We start from the raw sequence: 16,439 nt of genomic DNA, 5'->3' as shown, positions 1-16,439 counted from the left end.
ATCAGCAGGTTGGCTTTCTTTGGTGTTATGGTGTTCGTCAGATGTTGTAGTTCTTCTGGCGGAGCTGATCGGTCGTGAGCCATGTACGCCGAGGAAATATACACGTTCTCTGCCCCCACCTGCTCCAGCTTGACCACAACTAGGTCACTGGAACTCAGGTCCGGGCACAGGAAAGCGTGCAGACTCTTCCTCGCAAGAATACATGCTCTAGGTTTAGCCTGATCAGCGTCTCCTGTGGAATAAATAAAATATTTGCTTTGGAGCCCTTTGATGGTTCGGTCGCTTACGACCCAGGGCTCCTGTATTAATGCGATGTCGATGTCTTCCTCTAAGAGGAAGACGAGCAGATTAGCCGAGGCACACTTCGAGTGCTGCAGATTTATCTGTGTTACCCTCAGCATGATCTGCTTTCGTGGGGGGTTTGCAGGCCCCGTCGGACGGTCGATCGTCATCTCCTCCAACAGCTCGTTGGCGGCGTTGATTGGGTCAAGGTCGTCGTCCGGTTTTGCAGAGCGGAACACTTTTACTTTGGCATTCCTGACTCCGAACCACACTTTGTAATCAGCCTTTTTCAGTGCCTCCAGACACTCCTCGTTTATGCGGAGTAGTACGGGCTGGCTGTTTATCTGAGGTTCCTCCTCCTTTACAACAACCCAGTCGTCCATGGGAATCCCGGGGTTGTGAAGGCGCAGGAAATGGACCAGCTTGTCCTTCTCCATGCGGATCTTCGGCAACCAAATGCGAGCGACCGGTCTCCTGGGAATCTCGTCGTAAGGGATAATCTTGAGCTTAACGCCCTCAGAGGCGTCGCTGATCTTAGCGACACACGAACCGAGAAAGTCCTTAGAGAACTGGTCCATGCAAGCTATTACGTGGAACCCACGGACCACCTGAGATGAATCAAAGTAGGGAGTGAGTCCCAGGTGTTTGCCCCCGGTTTCCACGAGATGTTCATAGACCATGCCCGACAGCCTAGCCTCAACACTGGTCCACACCTCCAGCGTTAGTTTGCCGCTAGCAGAATTGCCATCCGCCAGCACCACCCGTAAATGACTCCTGGCCACATCGCTGAAGGGCTTCACAGTACATGACCCACCGGCTGACGGTTGCTGTACAATTTCCTCCGTATGTTGCTTGGCGTCTGCGCTCTTGCCCACTCTGCTCCGCTTCTTATCTTGTTCGACCTCGTCTTGAGATCGGTAGCGTTTTAGAGCGATGGGCTTCGCCTTCTGCTCGTCAGCCCGGCGTTTGCTGTTGTATTCATCAACAATCGCCTGGTATTTAGCGAGGTCTTTTTCATCCCGCTCGTCGACAGTACCGGCCTCCTTATTCTTGGCAATCTTGCCGAGAATATGCATGGCCTTCTGGTACTGACTCTTGAGCAGGACACCCGTGGACCTTCGCTTCTTAGCCGGTTTCCGGCGACGTACATTCTTGTCGGTTTTCGCTTTCGAGGGCTCCCCCGACGCTGAGGGCTTCGGGTCAGGAGTACTATGTCTGGTACTCGCTACACCCAGCCTGACGGCAGTGGGTTCCCGGCTGGAAGCCGCTAGTCCGTCTGACGCCTCGCTCCGGGAGGTCCCTGCGGTTGGTTTCAACATAACGGTGCTACGGCTGGCACCGAGTGTACTGCTCTCGACGGCCACTGTCTCCTGGCTGGAGGCCAGCAGCTCGTCTTCCGATGATGCGAAGGTGCCCAAGGTATTCAGAGTTCGCATACTAAAGACTAAGCTCCCCATTGGCCACGCAGCCCTCGGCGTATGCTGTTCCACCTTGGCTTGGGGTCCTATTAGCACCTTCTCCGGTGCAGGAAGGACGATCCCCGGGCTGTTGCTTCAGTCCATCCCCCCGCCAGATCTACTTGCCCCTAACACATGACCAGCAGACAAGCAGATCCTCGTCAGTTGGATGAGCCTACTCCCAGCCCGGCCCTACACACTCTTGGCCCGCCCGAAGACGGTTTCCAGCGGCCACCACGCGAAGGTCGTGTGAGGACTTGCCTAATTATGCAACTTTAACCTGAAGCATAATCAGACCAGGCCGCCGGTCGACCTAGAGAATACAAATACTTTCTTTCTTACGTGCTTGTTAATTTTGCGCTTCTTGCACGCGATGCACTGTCTGGCCCAAGCCTTTACCTTGTTCATGAACGGCTAGAAGTATTTTCCAGTGGCTGATCGGTTTGTCGTCCTGATGCCTGGGTGCGCAAGATCGTGAATCGCGGGGAATACTCCCCTGCGAAAATCGGCCACAATGAATGGTCTGGGTCCCTTATCTGAGGTCTCGCAGATTAAATAAATGGTTGAGCTGAAAATAGGAAACTCCTTGAATTTGTATTTGGAATTTACCTCGTCGTCTTCTTGTGCCTTGGCGATTGCCGTATAACCGACCACGGCGGGTACTGAGACCTCCAAGATTCGAGACAAAGCGTCAGCAACCACGTTGTCTTTTCCAGACACGTGTTGGATGTCAGAAGTAAACTGGCTGATATAACTCAAGTGCCGAGACGACGCTTCGTCTAGCTTTTGTCTAAGCGCGACCGTAAGGGGTTTGTAGTCCGTGAACACAGTGAACGTCCTGCCCTAAAGGGAGAAACGGAAGTATGTAATTGTAAGGAAAGCGGCGAGTAGTTCACGATCGTAGGCGTGTAATTGCGTTGAGCTGGGTTGAGTTGCTTCGAAAAGAAGCTCAATTGTTGCCTACTGCTGTATCAGATGCACCGACGAACACCGCCAGGGGTGCATCTGGCTGAGGAAATGCCAGCAGTATAGCATCAACAAACTGTCGTTTGACCATCTCAACCACATGGATGACCACGCCGCAACGTCGCGGGAATCATGACAAGTAGGCTTTCACCTGCCTCTGAAGGAATCTGCATTTTTCAACGTTTAGGACAAGTCCGGCCTCAAAGAAACGTGGAAAAATGCACTCGAGATGTTCTAAGTGCTCAGATTCTGAAGAGAAAGCAACCAAGACATCATCCATCTAGACGAAACAGAAGTTCAAGTTTCGTAAGATAGAATGGATCCACCTCTGGAAAGTCTGCGCAGCGTTGCACAAGCCGAAAGTCATCCTAGTAAGCTCGAAAATTCCAAAAGGTGTGCAAATAGCCGTTTTCGGAATATCTTCGAGAGCTACAGGGATTTAGTGGTACGCCTTAGCTAGATCCAAGGTCGTAAAAACACGGCAGTTCGTAAGTGAGTGCGCAAAATCATTGATGAGTGGTATGGGATATCGGTCTGGAACTGTCTGAGCATTCAGACGCCTATAATCTCCGCATGGCCGCCATTCACCATTTGGCTTGGGGACCATATGCAACGGAGAGGACCAACAACTGTTTGATGGTCTACAGATACCCTGTTTTATCAAATTTTCAAACTCTCTCTCTTCGCAACAGCAAGCTTCTTGGGTGAAAGAGGACACACCTTTGAGAAGATTGGAGAGCCAGTAGTGATGTTGCGAAACTTTCGGAGGAGTGCGCGAATGCGATGGTCGGCAACGCCCTCGAAAATTATTAAGAGAGTGTCATTTCGGCGGATTTCTAATCTTCCCTGACGTCTGTAACGAGGTTGTGGGGTCTGTCAATGTCCTGTTCTGTAAGTCCATCAGCAGCTCATAGTGACACAGGAAGTCTGCGCCTAATATGGGGATTCTAATGTCCACCAGAACGAAACGCCACGAAAACGTTTGGCGCAGTCCGAGACTCACGTCCACCTGCCTATAGCCATAGGTGCTGATGAGAGATGAGTTCGCGGCCGCCAGACGTAAATTTTGTGGAAATAGGGTGTTCAGACGGGTACAGGGAGAACCGACACTCCAGCGCCCGTGTCGTCCAGGAAGCAACGTCTGCTTAGGGGGTCGAAGATTGTAAGGCGGCATGACACTGCGCTTCGGGTAGCCGGTGTATTTTATCAGCCACGGCGGACAACACCTCCAGCGATGCCGAGTCCGCGCATCGCAAGATGGCGTGGGAGCTCTCTGGAAGACGCTGCAGCAAGAGTGTCTTCAGCAGCTCCGAGCCAACCTTATCCCCACCCAACTGTCTCATCTCACGAAGCAACTGGCTTGGAGTACGGTCACCTAGCGACAGCTCATTCAATAAGTGATTGAGTTTTGCCTCCTTCCCCATTCCTCAAGCACGGCAGAAGCCCGGTGGTTTCCTCGTCGAGACCGATTAAGGCGTGGTTCCGTCCGCCAGCAGAAACTGCGCCTTCAACTGGCGAAACCACCGACGGAATGCGCCGTTAAAAGGAAGGCACCCTGACAGCGACTGCCGCCAGCGGTGATATCGCAGATTTCTCCTCACGCGACATACCTTAGCAAAGTCAGGGGAGGAGGAGAGGAGTGAGCGGAAAAAACGAAAGGACAGGATAGACCACCGGAGCGAAAACGGCTGTTGCCTCACACGAATTTGCGTTCGCCAACGCAGCAATCTCCGCAATCACACCGGAAAAATGGTCTGGCAGAGACCGAAGAGGGCAAATATCAAACAAAAACCAAAGAAACCCCCGTCAACCCTAGCGCAATTCACCGGAATAAGATAATAATGAATAAAATGAATGAAAAATAAGTAAAAAAAAATGAATAATGAATAAAATAAAACTCCGCCGTAGTCGGTCCCAAGGCGGTTGTGAAAGGAAGAGGGATAGATAGCTTCAGTCTGAATGGCTGTACGCCACCACAGCGTCTCAGGAGGTAGTGCAGGAACTTTGCAGTCTTGTAGATTACTCACTGTGGAATCTATCCCCACACCTGGCAGCTAGGTATAAATTGAGAAGAAGGAAAAACTTGACGTCCGGTACGGATAACCGGCGGGAGTTGTCTGACTTGGTCACTGGGTCGGGCTCCCGTAATGGACAGCACGGCGTCGAAACCGCTAGTCGTGGGGCGGTTCGACGTCTAGGCGCCACGATGACCAGGAGCATTACTCCGTCTGCTGCAGCTGCTTCGCCACAATCTGTGGCGACCACTTCAGCATGTTCGCGTAAGTAGCGGATGAAATGGACTGAAGAAATGAACCTTTTCATCATACGCTACTACTACGAAATAAAGGCGGGGGCGAGTACAACCACTTTCCGCCCCTTGTTGCACCAGAGATTCGTCGAGCGTTTCCCGCAATTCGCGCACGTGACTATGCAGCGAATCGCAGACCAGTACCGCTTTATAACTCGCAGCGCCACAATCTCGGCAATCATCAGAGAGCGTGTTCGACTTGAAGTCATCGCGGAAACTGGTGACGGAGGGTCGATGGGGGCAGAGGCGACGGCATCAACAACACCACGCCACACTGCAGGCAATAGTTTCAGTACTCGCCGAAGCACTCTTCCCCACCGTCCAGCTGAGATTTCTACTGAGGTTCGGGACGAATTCCAAAGAGCGTGTATAAAATTCTCGGAAATGGATCCTTTGCATAGACCAGGTATTCCCAGGCTCTATGCTTCTCCAGCAACTCCGGCAATTCTATCTAAAATCAATGATGAGATTGCTTCTCGACTCTGTGCTGATATGTCGCTGCTGCAACTACAATCACTTGTGTATTGTGGTGCAGTTACGGCTGTCAGATTGCACGACCAGAAGATTCATTTTCGCGTTATTGGTTTGAGTGACCGAAGAAATCCAATATGGAAAATTCGTCTGGAACATCGGCGGGACTCACTAAGGCAGGACATTGCTAGACTGATTCAGATCAGCATTGGCAATACCAGCACACGGGTGAGAAATAAAGTGCAGAGGGTTTATAGAAACTGTGCCATCCCTAGTGAGACACCTGTAGTTAAAATTCTGGACACACTAGAGCAGAGACTTTCTGTCATATGCAGTCGGTTACGACGGTATGACGAAAGTCACTCCAGACGTATCCAGAATACAACATACGCGAGGAACCAGCCGAGTTTTTTCAGATCTCTCAACGAATCCCTACAGAGCGTCCATTTTTCGGTAACGGAAGCGAAAGAATACTGGGGTGAACTTTGGGGATTACCTGCCCAGCATGATGAGTGGATCACCGCCGAAGGCACCCGCCATGCCAATACACCTGGCATGAATTTTGCGGATGTTACCGAAGAGGAAGTTCGACGAGCTCGAAAAACTGAAGGGGCCCAGGTCTGGATCGACGAAGACCGATCTGGAGAACGTCCAGCGGCGGATACGGACTACTAAGTCCAAATTACGAATGCATCATCCAAACTCTGCCGTTGAGTGGATGAACCTGCCTCGTGATATCGGAGGTAGGGGTGTGGTTGACGTGACGTCACAACATCATCGCCAAGTCGACTCGCTGCGCGCTTATTTTTACAGCAAAGAACAAGCGAGTCTCTTGCATGCGACTGTCGGTAAGGCAGACTGTGGACTGACTCCACTTAACTGTGGTGTGGTGTGAAGTCAAAGGCAATGCACAGTAAACACGTGAATTGTCTTTGGCAGTCATTTGTCAATTTTTATATGTCGAACAGATGGTTGTATGTTGGGGAGGTCTTTGCTGAAACGGGGAGGTTCATGTGTGGTATTCAGGACGGCGAGGCCGGCACCCGAGCTTATAAAAAGCTCATCATGAAAGAACGGGTGGAGAACAACCAGTGCAGAATGTGTGGTTCGGTGTTAGAGACGTTACACCATCTCATTTCTGGTTGCAATGTTATGGCACCGTTGCAATACGTCACCAGGCATAATTCTGTATGTAAGGTTATCCATCAAAACCTTGTATACAAGCATGGACTGATCACGGGAAAATGTCCGGTTTGCCGATATGAGCCGCAAGCAGTACTTGACAGTTCTGGCTACAGCATGTATTGGGACCACCAAATTTTGACTGATCGCCATATTCTATATAACAAGCCTGACGTACTGTTAGTTGGTAAGACGGGTCGTCGGAAATACGTGAAAAAGAAGGTGAACTATGAACCATTGGCTCGGAAATCAAAGAAATTTGGCGTCTCGAAAGGGTGGTTGTGAGGAAATGTTCTGGCTGATGATCTTCATATTGGCTCGTAGTTGGGCTGGGTCTCATGTATGAAATTGTCGCCTCGTTCATGATTTGTCTTTGATGGTACGTACACAACTGTCGTATTGATTGTGTCAAGTTGTTGTATGTCGATGGGTTTCATGTAGGTATACTGAACCACAACGTTGTCGAGGACGGTGGGAGTTGCTCGCAGAATAACAGTAGAGCTCTTCATACTGCAACCAACCGGAAATCGTAATCTCGTCTTACTGGGTAGAAATGCAAGTTTCACCAACTTCCTGTGGAACTATGGTTAGTTCAACTCCGAGCTTCTCTTGTATCCAAGAGAGAGTAGTCGCTATGGTTAATGGCATCAATACTTTCGCAATGTTTCCTTCTCCTGATTTAGTTTTATAAATCACTTCATTGTGCTTCTTAGTGTGTTCGAACCAAGCAAACGCTGCCTGACACGCGGCTAACAGTTGAATGTTAATTCAGTTTTGGTTGGAGGTGATTTCTGCCATTGTTTTGAAGACTTTCTTAGGAACAAGGTGTAATTTAGTGGATAGAATTCGGCGTGTCTCTTTTACTAGTGCTGTAATGCTTAGCGACAAATTGCCATGATGTTCCAATGGCTTGATGAGCTTTCTTTGATTCTCATCCAGTTTGTCGATGTCTACCCGATGTTTACCCCGAAGACTCCTTGCAGCAGATTTTCTAGGAGCCCACGCCGACTCCTCGATTTAACCCATGGTTCAATAGCATCGATAGTCATGTTAACTTCTTGTTCTAGCTGAGTGATGAGTTTCGTACACCTTATGTCTTGGTGTAGTCGTAGGCCTTCCTTGCACACGTTAGACATATTTTTATATATTTGTCGAGTGTGCTCCAGATCAGACACGATCTCTTCACTCGAGATATTGAGGTTCAACCGGAATTGACCTTTTATTAGTCGAACGTGACCCAAATGCACGACGTATATCCCTGGTTCAAGGTATTTGATGTGTAGTTGCCTTTTGCTTCTGTAATGCAAACTAGCAAAATGACTAATTTCATCATCAGTTTGGACAATTTGGATGTCTTTCCCACAGGCCTGGATTCTTGTATCCTTTTTTGTCGATTCGGACGAATGTGTTCGATCTACTTCATATCACCATTGCTTGGCAGTGGATATATTTTCGAAATAGGTCGTTTGATGATATTATTCTCGGTCTTCAGCGTTACGACCCTAGTCAGCCCATCGTCTCCAAGATGAATTGCCACAATTCTTCCTGATTGATTCTCGTATTTAATGAGGACTAGATCATCCACATTTATTTTTTTATTCTCACTAAACAATTTTGCTCTTTACTGTAACTGCGTCAAATACTCAAGACTCCATCGCTGCCAGAACTGTTGCTTGAATATTTGTATTAGTTGCAATTTTTTAGTCACATTGTCTTCTGTATCTCCGTTCGGCAGCTCAAATAGATGTTTATCCGTCAAGAAGTGTCCAGGAGTCAAAGCGATAAGGGCCTCGAATTCATGCATGCTTCGATCTGTGCTAACAGTGTGAACATTTCCTCCACGTTTAATAAGTGCGCACCGATGGTTTTGACCAAATAACGCTTCATATTTTTGACTGCTGCCTCCCAAATTCCTTCAAAGTGGGGACTCCCCGGTGGAATAAACTCCCAGTTGATGTTGTCTACAACTAGTTTTCCTTGTGCTTCATCCTCGTCATCAACGGCGCAACAACCGGTATCCGATCTAGGCCTGCCTTAATAAGGAACTCCAGATATCCCGATTTTGCGGCGAGGTCCACCAATTCGATATCCCTAAAAGTTGTCTCGCGTCCTGACCTACGCTATCGCTCCATCTTAGGCAGGGTCTGCCTCGTATTCTTTTTCTACCATAGATATTGCCCTTACAGATTTTCCGGGTGGGATCATCCTCATCCATATGGATTAAATGACCCGCCCACCGTAACCTATTGAGCCGGATTTTATCCACAACCGGACGGTCATGGTATCGGTAGATTTCGTTATTGTGTAGGCTACGGAATCGTCCATCCTCATGTACGGGGCCAAAAATTCTTCGGAGGATTCTTCTCTCGAACGCGGCCAAGACTTGGCCGTTTTTTTTTTTTATTAGAACCCAGGTCTCCGAGGAATACCTGAGGTCTGGCAAGATCATAGTCTTGTACAGTAAGAGCTTTGACCCTATGGTGAAACGTTTCGAGCGAAACGGTTTTTGTAAGCTGAAATAGGCTATATTGGCAGCCAACAGCCGTGCGCGGACTTCATCGTCATAGCTGTTATCGGTTGTGATTTTCGACCCTAGCTAGGAGAAATTATCAACGGTCTCAAAGTTATAGTTTCCTATCTTTATGGTTTTCGTTTGACCAGTGCGATTCGATGTTGTTCGTTCTTCGGTTTTAGGCGCTGACATTGCCACCATATATTTTGTCTTGCTTTCATTGATGTATAGCCCAAGATCTCGTGCCGCATGCTCGATCTGGATGTAAGCAGTTTATACGTCTGAGGTCGTTCTTCCCATGATGTCGATATCGTCAGCATAAGTCAGTAGATGGGTAGACTTAAAGAGGATCGTACCTTTTGCATTTACCTCAGCATCACGGATCACTTTCTTGAGGGCCAGGTTAAAGAGGACGCATGATAGAGCATCCCCTTGTTGTAGACCGTTGTTGATGTCGAATGGTCTTGAGAGTGATCCTGCTGCTTTTACCTGGCCTCGCACATTGGTCAGGGTCAACTTAGTCAGTCTTATCAATTCCGTCGGGATATCGAAATTCTCTCATGGCCGTGTACAGTTTTACCCTGGCTATGCTATCATAGGCGGCTTTAAATTCGATGAATAGATGGTGCAACTGTTGTCCATATTCCAACAGTTTCTCCATCACTTGCGGCAGAGAGAAAATCGGATTTGTTGCTGATTTGTCTGGAGTGAAGCCTCTTTGGTATGGGCCAATGATGTTCTGGGCGCATGGGGCTATTCGGCCTAGCAAGATAGCGGAGAATATCTTATAGATGGTACTCAGCAATGTGATACCTCTATAATTGCTGCACTGTGTGATACCTCCCTTTTTATGTATGAGACAGATAATGCCTCGTTGCCAATCGTCATGCATTGATTCGCTGTCCCATACCTTGAGCACAAGTTGATGAACCACTTGGCGTAAATGGTCGCCTCCATATTTAACCAGTTCCGCTGTAATTCCATCGGCTTCTGGCGACTCATGATTTTTTAGCCGATGAATTGCACGGACTGTTTCTCCTCATTTGTCCGTCGTCTTCAATTGGCGTAACCTTCAACTCGCCGATGTTCTGGATGTTCAGTAGTTCATCAAAATACTCAACCCATCGTTCCAATATGCCCATTCTGTCGAAAATCAGATTTCCTTCTTTGTCTCAGCAGGATGAGTATCGAGATGTATAAGGCTTTATCCTGCTGACTTGTTGGTAAAACTTCCGCGCCTGGTGCGGTTGCGTCCTGTACTTTTCGAGTTCACAAACCTGTTGGTTCTCCCAGGCTTCCTTTTTCCATCTGTGAAGTCACTTCTCCGCTAGACAAAGTTCGTGATAAGTTTCTGTGCGTGCCCGCGTTATTTGAGAATGCAACATCACTCGGTATGCGGCATTCTACCGTTCCGTTGCTAGCTTACATTCATCGTCAAACCAGCCGTTCCGACTCCTTTTGCGGCTGGGGCCAAGTATGCTTGTGGCCGTATCCATGATAACGTTCTTCAGGAGGTCGTGAAGATCATTTGTTGATGCTTCCTCACCAGGTCCTCTGTTGACTGCGGTTATTGCGGCATCCATTTCCCTCTTATAGGTGCCGCTGAGGGTTGTGTTGTGGATGGCTTCAGTGTTAACTCTCACCCGATTGTCAGAAGGGATTCTGGGTGGTGTTGTTATTCGAGCTCGGAGCACCATGCCAACGAGATAGTGATCCGAGTCTATATTGGCCCCCCTATATGTTCTGACATTCATCAAGGCTGAGAGGTGGCGGCGTTCAGTCAACACGTGGTCAGTTTGGTTGAAAGTGGTCCCATGTGGAGAGGCCCACGTATGTTTGTGAACCGCTTTTCGCGCAAACCAGGTACTTCCAACAACCATTTTGTGCGATACTGCTAACTGAATAATCCGCTGTTCGTTATCATTTGTATTTTCGTGTAAGCTATGGAAGCCAACGTCTCGCCTGAATACGGGCTCCTTCCCTACTTGGCTGTTAAAATCCCCAAGTATGATTTTGATATCAAATCGGGGGCAGGCTGCCAGGGTTCGTTCATATCCTTCTCCAACTCTACAGTCTCCTGTGTAAGGGCGTGAACGTTAATGAAGTTTATATTTTTAAACTTGCCTCGCAAACGCAGAGTGCATAGCCTTTCGCTTATATTTTCAAAGCCGATAACAGCAGGTTTCATTTTTTGGCTGAATAAGAAACCTACTCCGAGCACATGGTTTACTGGATGGCTACTATAATATATGGTGTTGCGGCTCTTCTCTAGGAAACCGGTCCCTATCCAACGCATCTCCTATAACGCTGTTACATCAGCCCTATATTGGGACAGGGTGTCGGCTAGCTGCTCATCAGCTTCATCTCTGTACAGGGAGCGCACGTTCCATGAGAAAATGCGTAAATCATTATTCCGTTGTCGTTGCCAGGTTCGTCGTTGTAAAATCCGTCCTGTCCGAGGCTCCTGTTGTGGCTTCGTAACAAGTTGATTTCCGTATAGGGTTGTCAGCCCTACCCAACCCCCAACCTGGAGAACCGGTTGGTACAATTTGTCCCGTTTTTAGGGGCAGGAGACTCGCCTTCATTCTTCTCTGTCTGCAGCTTTTCGTTAAGAAAGAGCTCCCAGCGGTCACCACGTGGAGGTGGAGATAGGGTTTGGTAGTAGAGCTGTTGGTGTTGGTTCAGTAGACATTTCCCAGGTTTTATGCTCCATCGTGGGTACCAATACACGTTTCGCGCTGGTATTTATACTACCCTTTGACCACCTCAACTTTCTTAGAATTATTTCGTGTACGTAAGATCTCCTGTTGAAAAAGCTTTTTCTCGTCTGAACATACTGAACGCCTCAGTACCACAGGGCAGCCATAATTCTGCCACATTATTATTTGATAATTGTTAGATTTTATCCCAATCACAATTTTACCCTTTCGGTGGTGATTCCCCGATTTTCATCGTGAAACGTAATCACTTTCAATAGATGTCGCGCCACTCGCCTAAAGGGCCGACGTCGCTACAAACTGTCAATGTCACAAAGCGCGACCGATTGCCTGTCATTCGTCATATCGTCTGCGCTCGCGAGTTCACCTGGTCCATTTGAGAAACTTATCTAGAATCGCATAGAAAACGCGTAATTTCACAATTTCACGTACAAAATGAATTGCCGGGCGCTGCTGTGCATTTCAATTCTCGTCTTGTGCACGACAACCAGCGCGGCGCCATCGAGTGGTTCGGAATGGCTGAAAGCGGCCAACAAAACTGAATTCGACCGATACAGGGCGACCTTGCTCAGCCCCGCGGTAATGCCGTTCCTGTCCACTTGCTACGATCCAAAGTGCTGCGAGGAGAACACCAATCGTGTCTGCAGTCTCTACTTTGAGACCATTAGCTGGGCGAAGGATGCGAATTTCGATGTGAACGTGACGAAGGATTTGGTGGCCAAGATCCCAACACCGAATGTGGAGGAATTTTGTACATCGCTGCTGGCGATGCGGGACAATATTACGAGCGGCCTTGGCCACAAATTCTCTGCTTTGGTGACGAACATGGATCAGACCGCTTGCATCATAATTTGTGGATCGGTGGAGACGAAAAAGGCGCGCGAATCCTGCGGAACGTGGTCGTGGCTACTTGGGGCCGTGGCAAATTTCCAGGCGGCCCAGGCAAAAGTGATCCAAGTCAAGCAAGTCGGGGTCAGCCAGCCTAAGAGCGAGAACGCTGCTGTGGAGAGTCAAAGTGGCAATGTTGAAGCGGAGGCACCACTGGTTCCAGTACTACCTTCTAAGGGAAAGGTTCACATCGTGCAAGTGCCACAGGATCCGTTGCTTGATAAAGAAAAAGCGTCGCCTAAAAAGTCAGATCCGGAGACCAACCCCATCCAGGAGGCGGAGCCAGCTCCCAAGGAAGAGGTGGTACCCCCAAAGTCATCAAACACTACAGTGGGCGGCACCCCTAAGTCGGAGGAACCTTCAGTTGTAAGTACCAAACCGAAACCGACAGCCGCAAGCACACCGGAAGCAGAAAACGAAATGAAACCCCCCGTGGAAGTGCCGTCCACATCGAACAAGACCACGACAGAATCCACCTCGATCGCAGCCAGCCAAGACATGGATAAGAAAGGATTACCCCAGGACATTTACGACGATGCAGCGGAACAGGGAGACGAGTCCAGCGAGCCAGACAACAGCCTGCTCAAATTGGAGAGCTCCGATATTGGCCTCACCCAAAAAGAGGTTCCCCAAATGCAGCCCGACTCCAGGGAACAGGACATCGTAATCGAAGACCAGTTCAAGGAGGAGCCAAGTTCTAACTTTTTCTACTATTTCCTGTTCGGCATGTTTGCATGCATTCTCGCGTATGTCGTTTACAACAACAAATCCAAGATCCTGGCACTGATCCTGGAGGGTCGACGCTCCCAAAACGGTCGGGGCGGTCGCCGAAAGCACACGGCCGCCTATCGCAAGCTCGATTCGAACCTGGAGGAGGCCATCATGTCGGCGCCGAGTGGTCGCACGTCCCAGATCATCTACTGAAGCAATTCCCTTTGTATTATCCTTGTACGTAAGCGACTATTCGATTCCTGCCTTGCATTATGTATTGTATTATTAAACTCTCATTCGATTCTAGCGATTTCGAAATATTTCTACGAAAACTTGGGTGTATCCGACCTGTGCGCGCTGCGCCGCTTGCACTGCGCTTTAGGCTCATGCCGGGGCTGGGCCGCGGCTTCTTTATTTCATTTTACTCATTCCAAGGATGAGATGATTGCGTTGTGGAGAGGGAGATGCACTTTTAGCATTTTAGGTTTAGTCTTTATTTAAAGCGGGCCGGGATGAGGTCCAAAGGGACGGGCGGAGAGAAAATTCGATTGGGGTCTGCCACTAGACGTTGCTTTTTTCCGGAAATCCAGGAAGTCCGGCCATATCAGGGTTTCAAATCGACCCTATCCCGCCCTGAGCTCTCATCGGCTCACCCGGACTCCAACTGTCTATCACAGCACGTGCTTGAAATGCCGCATTTTTATCTCAATTGCCAGACAACATTCGCGAGCTTTTCGCATGAGTCACGCTCTGGGAATTCTAGAGCTCGGAATTTAATTGCGTTTTGAAATTCACAAACATTCCGCCCGCATTGCATCTGCTCAGATTGAGTTCCGGACCTCCCCGCCCCACACAAATTCTGTGTTTTCGTGATTGTCGTTGTTGTTGGGTCCCGTGTTAATATGTGTCCGCTACCACCGCCCGCTCGCCGCCGTTGCTGATGCCATTTCGAACGTAAGTGGATATTTCGTAAGTTCACGCGAGCGCGTGATTTCTAACCTTGTGATAGCTCCCTCCGTCAGCTCTAGGGCCCGTCGAACGGCCATTCTTGCACCTTCCTCTGAATTGCTGTTCATTTTCACGCGACCTTTCCGTTGTCTCCGTTTCCATTGGCGCGGAATTACGTAAATCCGGGCACGCTGGGAGCGAGCTCGCAAACAATCATTCATTAAATGTGATCACTTTATAAGAAAACAAAAATATTTTCTATTTTTGAAGCAACCACAAGCGATTTTCATTGCAATAAAAGAATTTAGTAGTTACATGTGTACTTTAGCGTATTTATTCTAGGTTGATCTGTCTTTTTTGTTCTGTTTATTTCTCTGGGTGTTTCGCTGTTTGTTTCGCAAGTTTCCATCTTTCGGATGAAAAAGAGAAATACATGTACGAGTAGAAATATTTGTTGTCAATAAACTTTTTATGAGTCTTTTTTAGAAAAATACCCAAAGTCGTTTTATTTTATTTGTTTTTTTGCAGTCTTTACTCATTGGCGGACAGAACTCGGCCGCATGTTCGTTTGTACAGGGATTTGGGGAGTTCCCAGATACTGCCCGGGTAACATTTCAGGAAAGAATTACTTTCCATCTCCATCAAATATTCACCGATTTGAAGAAAACGGCGTAGTGTTGAGCAGTTCCTCAGGTGATACCACCTTAACGTGATGAGGTAGTTTGTAGTAAGAAGTTCACTACTCCACTAAGCGTTTCCAAAACCGCTATTAACTCTCCAAATGGTGAAAAGTCAGAAACTCTTCTGAATCCATTCGCGGCCTTGTGCAATCGTAGCCTGGATTTTGGAGGCCAACACACAGCGCTTTATTAGGCATGCTTCTGCATACCTCCGGAAGTTCCTCTTCGGTAACGCGAGGTATTAAATCCACCTCGAATTGGGCTTCCGTTTGATACCTGCTCCCCATATGGTGAGGAAAGGGCATACAATTTTTTATAGAAGCGGTGGACAGGCCATCTGAGGCGACCTGTGCCCCTGTAATTTCTTCATAACCAGCCTGTAGGCCATGCCCCAGAGGTTTATGTTGGCACCCACACAGCCGTCAAAAGCAATCTCTTTTGCTCCTACGAATGGCCTCCTGACTGGTGGTCAAAGGGTAGTATAGGTCCCAGAGCGAAACGTGGATTGGTACCCATGATGGAGCATAATACCTGGCAAACGCCTGCTGCACCAACACCAGCAGCGCTACTACCAAACCCTATCTCCATCACCACGTGGTGACCGTAGGGAGCTCTTTCTTAACGAAAAGCTGCAGTCAGAGAGGGATGAAGGCGAGTCTCCCGCACCTGAAAACGGGACAAAATGTACCAACTGGTCCTCCAGAGGGGGGTTGGGTAGGACTGACAACCCTACACGGAAAACCTAAGTTACGAAGCCACAACAGGAGCCTCAGACTGGACGAATAATACAACGACGAACCTGGCAACGAAAAAGGAATAACGATTTGGGCATTTTCTCATGGAATGTGCGCTCCCTGTACAGACCGAACGCTGCTGAGCAGCTAGCCGATACCCTGTGCCAATATAAGGCTAATGTAACAGCGTTGCAAGAGATACGATCGACAGGGACCGGTTTCCTGGAGAAGAGCCGCTACATCATATACAAGGTGTCTCAAGAGAAATTTTATATTTAATGGATCAATTAAAAAAAAGTAACCCGTATATTGAAAAAATGTTTATTAATTATTAAAATACACTTTTTGAAAATTTATTTCTTAAAAAAAATATCGTCTAAATGTAGCCCCTTGCGTTCTCGGCACAGATTTAATCGAACAGTAAAATTACTTATGACGTCTCGGCAGGTGGACTCAGGGATGGCTGCCATTGCGTGACGGTTATTTTCTTTCAAATGCACCAGTGAAGTTGATTTATTGTCGTCAACTTTAGATTTAAGATAACCCCATAGGAAAAAGTTCATAGAGGTTAAATCTGGACTGC

The 16,439-nt window shown here is 48.3% G+C and overlaps 1 protein-coding gene across 1 annotated transcript; it reads left to right on the top strand.

Annotated features, from left to right (window-relative positions):
• The first annotated feature begins 12,208 nt into the window (after positions 1 to 12,208).
• LOC119650955 lies at positions 12,209 to 14,935 on the top strand. The gene is made up of 2 exons (XM_038054197.1): positions 12,209 to 13,731; positions 13,802 to 14,935. Exon 1 carries the CDS (start codon positions 12,331 to 12,333, stop codon positions 13,705 to 13,707), a length of 1,377 nt encoding a protein of 458 aa, XP_037910125.1. The 5' UTR covers positions 12,209 to 12,330; the 3' UTR covers positions 13,708 to 13,731; positions 13,802 to 14,935.
• The last annotated feature ends 1,504 nt before the right edge of the window (positions 14,936 to 16,439 follow it).

The sequence above is a fragment of the Hermetia illucens genome, chromosome 3, assembly GCF_905115235.1.
Source record: "Hermetia illucens chromosome 3, iHerIll2.2.curated.20191125, whole genome shotgun sequence".
Lineage (NCBI taxonomy): Eukaryota > Metazoa > Arthropoda > Insecta > Diptera > Stratiomyidae > Hermetia > Hermetia illucens.
Note: the sequence above shows the minus strand (reverse complement) of the source record. Positions and strands in the feature narration are given on the sequence as shown.

What these genes read in the sequence shown, in the direction of transcription:
- LOC119650955 (XM_038054197.1), top strand. Translation starts at nt 12,331, where the DNA reads ATGAATTGCCGGGCGCTGCTGTGCATTTCAATTCTCGTCTTGTGCACG.